General features: G+C 42.1%; 1 protein-coding gene across 1 annotated transcript in view; it reads left to right on the forward strand.

The window, feature by feature from the left end:
• The window catches only part of RNF144B (ring finger protein 144B), a 34,119-nt gene extending 26,203 nt beyond the window's left edge, over nt 1-7,916 (forward strand). The window contains exons 4-7 of the mRNA XM_009998274.1: nt 4,478-4,682; nt 5,708-5,846; nt 7,490-7,579; nt 7,776-7,916. Of these exons, the coding sequence (XP_009996576.1) occupies nt 4,478-4,682; nt 5,708-5,846; nt 7,490-7,579; nt 7,776-7,916 (575 nt within the window). The remainder of the gene's footprint in view (nt 1-4,477; nt 4,683-5,707; nt 5,847-7,489; nt 7,580-7,775) is intronic.
• Nucleotides 7,917-9,405: the final 1,489 nt, after the last annotated feature.

Consider the following 9,405-nt stretch of genomic DNA (forward strand, 5'->3'; position numbering starts at 1 on the left):
GGGAAAGAGAGATGTTCTCTCAGTACATCAATCTTTTTTACATAAAATGTTTTTTTAGCTGAAGGCTGTGAAACTAATGATTTCCTGGTATCTCCTCCTCTGTAACTAGCCAAAGCTGAACTCATGAACTTTTGTCCAAATCCCTGATACATCTTTTTTTTTTTTTAATTATTATTTTACTGCCTCCCACGCACAGAAGCCTGAAACTTGTCTATTTTTTTTAAATTCTACTTCCCTTTTCTTTCATTTTTTCTTCTGCATAGGTCTAACAAATCCTCTGCCTTTACTGCCTCTCTTCACAGTGTTTCTACCATCTGTCCTTTCTCCTTTATGATTAGGAAAACTGGTATCCAAGTAGCAGGCTTAAACCCTAGCCTTTTGGCCTTGCCTATTTGCCCCAGCAATAAATCTTGTTTACTGATGCCTGGGAGCAGTGCTTCCTGCTAACTCAAGCTCTGATCTGGACACCAGCACTAATCCCAGCCCCAGCCAAGAGTTTTTGCCTATCCTGGGTTTATCACTGCCCTCGAGGCTGACTATTTTGGACCTCACCAGCTGGACCTGGCTTATTAGCTACTTCTGGTCTCCAGCTCTGTTCCCAGACCTGACCCTATCCTGGCAACACCTGCCAAGGACATCTTCTGAGGGCCATGAGTTCCTTTGGTTTAGTTAATGACAGAGAACATTCTGAAGTACTGCAGTTCAGTGTAATAGTAGCATGGTCCTTACCAGCCTTTCAGTGTTCATTTAAAATGAAGAAAACCTTTACACATGAAATATTTCGAGCTCCTCTTACAGTTTTCAGGTTTTTGATTCAGACCAGGTGCTGGGGAAGAGCTAAGTGGGGCTCCCTAGGGAGCTGGGGAGAAGGAGTCAGCATTGTAAGGGGAAAAAACAGGGAGCAATGAGTTCTCCAGACATTGTACCATCTAATTTTCTATGCTTGCAAGTGTAATAGGCCAAATTCTGACTCCTAAAATAGGTACTAAGATCACCTTCATAACTTTTGCTCTGATCAACAAAGCCCTTCATTCAAACCCTTCAGCTTCTTGTATTTAGACCCTTCGTCTCTCAGCTTTATTCTGTTGACTTTTGGGTTCTTTGCTTCAGCACCCCTTTGCTTTACAAGAATTACTAGAAATAAATAACCAGCTCCTTGAGTAAGTCAAAAGACTTGCTTTTGCACTGTAGTCTTTGCTTACTAGTCTTCAAGTGATTGGTAAAACCAGCTCTTCTCATCCATCCGGACACTTTCCATTGCACAATGAATTTTGAGGAAAATTTTGAAGACCTGAAGAAGGGCTTACATATCCAAAAGCTATTTTCCCCATCTTCTATCTGTGCTAGCTATTTTAATAACATAGATTTCCTCTCCATTTCCTTTTTTAAAAAAAATTCACTGTTGGGTGAAAAAGCAGTGAGAAGTGATCAGCCTACCATTGTGTATCTACAGACACTTGCTTATTTTAATGAGGAATGTGCTGGAAATATTCTATCCTCTTGGTTTTTTTGTGTTCTTAGAATGCAAGTGTTTTCAGGCTTAAAACCAAGCTTTCCTACATATCTGTAGCTCCTCTGCATCCAGTCAGGACCTAGCCACACCATTTCCATGTGGTGTATTTGAGCAGAAGAAACAGGAATTGCTCTGTGTATATTTAGGATGGGGTTTGATGTGGTCATTAGAAGTAACAAAAAAGAAGAATAGGATGTGGTTAGGACTTATGCATTATATTTATGCTTCTGGGATAATTGCCCAATAGGCTCAGTGGTAGATGATGAGAACCTCCATTTTTTGCCTGACCTAAAAGTGTGCAGTTTTAAAAGGAGATGTTCCTAATATTCTGTGAAAGGTAGTCTCATTTCTCCAGTGAGTACCTCTCCTGAGCCAGAAATTCTACTTTCTTCAGGGCACTGCATTTCCCCCATCTGTCTCCCACAACTCACCTGATCGCTTGTGCATTTTGTGAAAATTCACCAGCTCCCTGCCCAGTACTGGCACTGTTTGGGAAAACTTTCCCCCTGATAGTAGAGGTATTGTGGTTGAGCTGGCTGTGGGGAAGCAGGGGAAGGGCTCAGGAGGGAAATGGCCCTAACCAGAAGATGGAGCAGCTTCTCAGAGCAATGTGATAGCCTCTTTCCTTTTTTTTTTGGCTGCTCCTTTTTATTTTTTTTCTGGTTTCACTTGTCCTCCGTGGTAAACCAAACAGTATGAGACAGCATGGATTGCAAAACACTATCTGTAGGTTCTTTGTAAAATGGAGGAAGTGGGAGCGGAGGGAGTTTCATCTCATGCACTGCATCTTGCTGCAACAAATTCGTAAGAATCACTAAGTTTTACAGCCCAACTCCCCTCCTCCCAGTGATGTCAAAACCAGACATCCTGTCTTTCATCCAAACACAGGATAGGAGAATTTGGGTTTCCAAAGTTGAGTGTGTTAAGCAGCTGTCTGCAGAAACTGCACTTTACCTTGTTTTAACTGCTGTTTGTCAACAAAAAGAATAAAGAACCTACTGTGTGAAGACTTCAGTGCAAAAGCCAGTACTAGGCCATGGTCTTGCCCACTTTGAAGAGACACAAATAAAAGCTACAGAAATATTAATTTCTAGGACTCTACTTTAAAATTGTATATTAAAATGAAAAATGGCTTGTACTGCCCATTCATGTCTCTTTCTTCTCCCCCAAAACAAAGCTGAAAACTAATTTGTTCCGTCTTTCATTCAGTAGAAAGCAAATGTTTGGTTTGGGGGGCAAAGGAAGCATGTGTAAGAGAATAAGAAGAAAGAAGGCAACTAGATTGATGAAGTTGGTGGAGGTAGATGGTACAGGTATTTTGCAGGCACTGCCTAAGTCCTAGACGACAGCCTTTGTCATGGATCTAGAACACTCCGACACAGACTTAAAAATCTCCTGTGGTCAGAGCATTGGGTATCTGCAGCCAGCAGAGAAGATGATTATCCTTATGTGATTCTTCATTGTAAATGTCCCAGACAAACAGGAGGGTTGGCTTTAAAGAAACTGGACGTTTTTGAGGTGAACAGACAAGTTTGACATACTGGAACAGAACTGATTTTCTAGTGCATGTTAGATCATGATGTTTGTGGGGTGTCCTTCCCAGGTGTTCATACATGTGTATCTAAATGCTTGAGAGCTCAGAGGGGAAAGTTTTACTTCACTGAACACATTTCTAGTTGTCCAGTTTTTAGTGTCTGGATATCTGGACACTGAACTGATACCACTGTTTTTCATGCTGACTGGAACATCTGCTAGATATCCATCCACCAGCCCATTTAACTGTGGGCTACCAGCAGCCTCCAGCAGAGGAGCATTACAGTCAGGGGCATGTGCATAGGAGGAAGTGCCTTCACCTGTTTCAGCAAAATTTACCAAAAAACATAAGTAAAGGGCCCTTGTGCAGCCTTGTGTTCCAAGTGGGACAGTATTTTATCTGCTGGAGGTCCAGAAGAACATTGTAATGGCTTTTGACATCTCACAGTCAGGCATTTCCACCTGCTCCTGAGACATCCCCTCCATCTGTTTATTTTCAGTGGTGGTACTAGAGAGCTCCCAGGGAAGGAGGAGATGTAGGTAGCTCATGCAGGTATGACAGCCCTTTTCTAGGGAGGCTCTGCAGGGTGGGAGCGTTTGGCTGCACCTCATGGATTTGAGCCAATATAAAGTGCACACACAACAGTCACCCCTAACAGTAAACAGGTTTCTGTTGCAGGCCCAAGTTCCTTGAATAAAGGTTGGGGAGTGAGAAGAATCAACATTTATCATTCTGCACACACAACAGTCACCCCTAACAGTAAACAGGTTTCTGTTGCAGGCCCAAGTTCCTTGAATAAAGGTTGGGGAGTGAGAAGAATCAACATTTATCATTCTGCACACACAACAGTCACCCCTAACAGTAAACAGGTTTCTGTTGCAGGCCCAAGTTCCTTGAATAAAGGTTGGGGAGTGAGAAGAAGAATCAACATTTATAATTCACTGCCATGCAGTGATGTCTGTAACTTGAGGTCTCCAACCTTAATCTTGCTTTGGCTATTGTTGTAATCTGTTGTCTGACAAATAATGATCATATAATAGCGTGACTATTAATTGGGGTTTGTAGACAGAGGGGAGGAAATAAGGCATGGAAAATTATTTGTCATTAATTTAATGATAGTCCCTCTACTACTTACATGAAAAATACTGCATGGCTTGCACACATGAAAGATATAGAAGTTAGGTTTGTCCTTGTACCTCCCTATAAAGGCAAAGAATACATCCCATGTTGTGTATCACCATTTCTGTGATGCTTCCAGTGCATCTGCCTTTACAAAGCACAGTTGCAGACCTGACAAAAGAAGAGGATTAGACTCCCCATGGGCAGGGGTGCACGCACAGAGACGGGTCTTGCTGACCTAGACGCGTGTTGCTGGAATGAGACAGGAGCTGCATACACATGTTTATTTTCCTCTCTCTGCTATGTTTCAGAGGTCCACTTGGACCCCCTCAGAACGTGGTGCCCTGCAGCCGACTGCCAAACAGTGTGCCTTGTGGCCGCGAGCGAGTCAGGAGCACCGGTGCCGGTGGAGTGCCCAGCTTGCTACCTGACCTTCTGCTCCTTCTGCAAGGATGCATGGCACCCACAGCACCCGTGCCAGGACAACCAAATCACTTCAGTACCAACTGAGCAGGGGTAAGAAGGAGGCCACATGGCCTTTTGGTTCTTTTTGGCATGAGGTGCTACGTCTGTGCCTCACAAATCTTTAGATTATTTGGGTACTTAGCAAACTTGGGATGCCACTGACACTTCTGAAAGGTGAAGCCACACAGGGCTTTAAGTCTGCCAAAAGGCATGCTATAATTGTGACTTGTGTCCATTCAAAAAACCCAGTATACTGATATTGGGGTTTGAAACTTTGTCTATACTGTGATTAAATCAGCGCCACTTAATATTTATAGAATCTTTACATCAAGGACTCTTAACTTTTATGCAGAGTGGGTGTAAAATGTCCCATTTGCTGTGAGAAATCTGCTGTATGCTCATATAACATAGGTGTAAGCAACCTACAGATGAGGTTACATAAGGTAATCATCTACAGAAAGAAAATGCTTTTGTGTTTAAATTATATAATGTTTGTCACCATCCGTCTTTGTTTTCAGATTATGTTCAGTCATGTCTGTGCAAAGTTTTCTATAATATTTTGCAAGAAATTGAAGTCTTACTTACAATCTGAGGTTCTGCTTGCTCAAGACTTCATTGAAAGATGAAAGTTACCAAAGGAGTTACCAAAGAGCTCTCACCATAAATTTTCTTCTCCGGGTTTTATCTTTGGCTTTGGTGGAGTTTAAGGTTATTTTGTTCAGAGACAGTGCTATGAGCTGCATAATCTAATCCTGTTAAATGAATGGTGCAAGCTGTTTTACAAAGAGCTAATTTTTAATGCTATAGGTGATATATTTTCAGTGGGTGTTGGTTTCAGACCATAAAACACCAAGGGAATGGAGTTTCACTTCTACATGACATTAATAATCTTACACCTTGTAGTGAGTATACTTCAGTGTATTGTACTGATTATGACAAGCTTCACACATTAAGGACATTAAGACAACAGATTCAGATGCTCTGAAAAAATAAGCACAGTACACATTAGGCAGTGGAATTGAATACCAACAGTAATTACATTCTCATTTCACTTTAATGTTTTCTTACCCTTTTAGATCACTTATTGGAATGGAGGCACCAATTAAGCAGTGCCCAGTTTGTCGGATCTATATTGAGCGAAACGAGGGCTGTGCTCAGATGATGTGCAAGAACTGCAAGCACACGTTCTGCTGGTACTGTCTACAGAACTTGGACGTAAGTGCTGCAGAAGAAAACACCTAGATAAAGGGTAATGGGGTTGTGGTTAATCTGAGGCCCCGTACAATTTAGCAACTCATTAATATCCTAGTGAATGTCTTGGCTCAATTTAGCTTCTAACTTTCTTTCTTCTTCATCCAGTATTGCGTTTTGTTGGTTGTTTGTTTTATATCAACATCCATTTTTTTTCCCATAAAGGATTCTAGCAATGTCTGAGACTCTCATTGTAGTTCTTTGAGGGAAATGGGACAGACTGCATGCTTTGTGGGGGTCCATTCCAGCACTACCTTTCTTTGATTCCCTCTTTCAGTGTAGTAGCTAAAAACTGGTTGAGAGCCAGAAAGAAAGCGTCTTCCACCTGCTCCAACTCCAAGGGTCACAGCCTGTCCAAAAAATGGTGTGATACTGGGTGAAGCGGGTTGTTTCAGTGGCAGGTGCATTAAGAGCTCACATGGACTAGGTCTCTTTACTAGCCTACTCTAGTTTCATGTTTGCTGAAGTGAAGGATTAGTTAGTAGGCTTAAGGATAAAAATGTTGGATTATGAAGTGCAGGTTGCTAGTTATTTCTCAAGTGATACCAACTAGTCTCAACTTGTGTGGACTTCAAGAAAGTAATGTGCTTGTGTATGTGACAGCTTCCCTTTTTGGCATAATCATCAGTAGCAGCTGTGGGAGTGTGAAAATAACTTCATCAGCACTTGAAATAAGATGTTAGATGCTGCATGGCTTTCCTTTTCTTCTCTTTTATACTCCTCATCTAGCAAACAATGAAACTTCCTCATTCTTTATCCTTCCTCTTTTTCAGCATGCTAAACAGGTTTAGCTTACCCTTCTGTCCCATTTCTGTGTCTGAGCTGCTTTTTCAACATGAGTCTCATGGCTTGCCTCAAGAGTACACGCAGTACACAGTGATTGCTCAACACTGTGCTGAACTGGAAGACTTTCAGTTTCTCACAGTTTTCATGTCTTCAAAGGAGAGAGAAAAAAGTAACTGTAGATATGTGATTCAAATGCAGTTTTTCTAGATGGGCAGGGTTACAGGAGCTCTAGGTGTAGGTGAAGATGATACCTGTAGAGCCCAAGAGTAAGGCTGAAAAATGAAAGAGGAAGCAGTGGCAGGTTACAGCACAGGGGAGGGCAATGCAGGGTGTTAGTCAAGTTCTGAAGATAAAGTGGGTAATTTATTAAGTATTACTGGGAAAGGAGAAAAGAAACACGGATTTCCTACTTTATAAATTTTCCTATTAAGCCTAGGAAAAAAATACTCTGAAGTGCAGGAACAGCAGCAGAACAGAAGGCAAAAGTATCTCAGAATATGATCCCTCAGATTTCTAGCTTTCAGAAATATCTGTTGTTTACAGGCCCCTTTATCATCACCAAATTACAGAGTAGGTAGTTGTCCAATAGGTGCAGTGCATATGCTCATGCTTTTTAGAAGTGGGGGAGGAAAGACACTTGGGTCCCGAACACACCACACTTTTTGAAACTGCAACAAGTTTCTCTAGATAATTATTTGGAAGACAGGTGAATGGCAGCTGGTAATTTTAAAGCAGTGTCAGGAAAGTTTTATTTCCATTTCAGTCTTGAACCTCTTCCCACAGTATTGTAACCTGCTCTTACAACTTCTTTTGTTTTTCAGAACGATATCTTCTTAAGACATTATGACAGAGGCCCTTGCAGAAACAAGCTGGGCCACTCGAGGGCTTCAGTGATGTGGAACAGAACACAGGTGTGTTCCTAGTCAGCTGAGCAGAGCTGTCATGCATGCATGAAGCAAAGAGTTTTTACTCTTCAGTGAAGGACCAGGATGATTGTGTTCATGTTTTAATCTTATTTTTGTGACCTATCCTATGCTTATGCATGCACACGTGTATTTTATTTTCCATGTTAGATAATTCCATACTTTTCCCCACCATGTCTTTCAGGTTGTGGGGATCCTCGTTGGACTAGGTATCATAGCATTAGTCACCTCTCCACTGCTGCTCGTGGCATCTCCATGCATCATCTGCTGCATTTGCAAATCTTGCCGAAGCAAGAAGAAAAAACACAGCCCTCCAACAACTTAAAAATCTGTCTGTTTGAGCCTCCATCTGTACAGCATATGTATGTGAGAAAGCACAATGGTTTTCTTTTGGTGCCATACCTACCAAACAATACCCCCTTTTTTGCCAGTTCTTGGGATAAATGCCTATACTTTGCAGGCTAACAAATCCCAGTGTGGAAAAAGTCTAGATAATCTTGCAGAATATATATGGTGTAAGTTTTTGTTTTAAGAAAGGAAAACGGGACACCAATCAGCAGTTCATACCCTTGAAATATGAGCCACCTTTTGAGACTGCTAGAACTTTACCATCCTCTGTCAGCTGCACATGACTTGATCCTTCAGTGTTCCTCTGCCTTTGCAGACCCGGTTGCTAGTGTCATGCCTTCTGCTGGCTCTTGGTGACACTCGTATTTCTCAGAAAGTGTGTGTTTTATAAAAGGGGGAGAGGGAAATGCCTGCTGAAGTTCTTCTGCCTGCTAGCTTGTGTCCCCTGAAAGGTAACAAACTGTTAAGAAAATACATTTGACAGTTTTCTGTCAACTGGCTGCCGTGGCATTTCTTTCAACATTGAAATCAATGTGATTTGTTCTGTTGATCTCAATTACAGAAGTAAAAAACAACAAATCTATTTCTAACTCAGATAGGGCTCTCTTTTGAGAGACTGGACTATCCTGAGAAAGCTGGTATTTTTTCAGATCACACATGACATATCTACCTTGAAATACCAGGGGCATGAATGTTTCCCTGCCCTTGGGCTTGCCTTTTGTCAGTAACATGGGTGTAGTAAACTCACCATGAAGCTATATTATTAAAAAGGCCATGATGCTGCTCCTGTTTTGTGCTGAGTGTTGGGATCTTGGTTGTGTATACATACAAGGCCCACACTTGCATGGATATACTGTATACATAATGCACAGTTTGTTTTCTAGGCAGTCAGTGTATTTTTTCAACAGTTTACATGGGGTGGCAGCAAGAACCCTGATGAAAACGGACTCAGACCAGGCTAAGCCAGAGCCTTCTTTAAACCTTATGGACCTGCTGAAGTGAATCCTTGAGAAATGCTGTGTAAAATGTACCCACCCATTGCTGGGTATTTCTCCTGTCCCGATCACAGTTAATGAATTCCGCTACTGATAATTTTTGCATTAGATCTGAAAAGCTGTCATTTAACGAACCCTCCACTTTAATTTGGTGCCTCACCACCGAACCGATTCAGGCCCTGGTATCAGCTACACCTGTGTGGGTTCACTGAAAACTCAAGGAAGAACTGGAGTTACTCCAGGCTCACTCGGGAGTAGCTGAGATCAGACTCCGCTCCCTGGAGTTTATTTCCTTAGTGGCTGGTGCTCCTCACAACCCTGCCCGGTGGCGGCTTTTGTTCCGGACTCCTGTCTCTGCGTTTTATATCTGTGGGAACTGATACGAGTTTGCACTATATAATCCGTTGTAATTCCAACCCCCTTTTGAGAAGGGCTGCCAGGCTGCAGGGAGGTGATGCTCAGCCTGAGCGT

Source organism: Chaetura pelagica, unplaced genomic scaffold (genome assembly GCF_000747805.2).
Source record: "Chaetura pelagica isolate M959 unplaced genomic scaffold, ChaPel_1.0 scaffold640, whole genome shotgun sequence".
In the NCBI taxonomy this organism is placed as follows: domain Eukaryota; kingdom Metazoa; phylum Chordata; class Aves; order Apodiformes; family Apodidae; genus Chaetura; species Chaetura pelagica.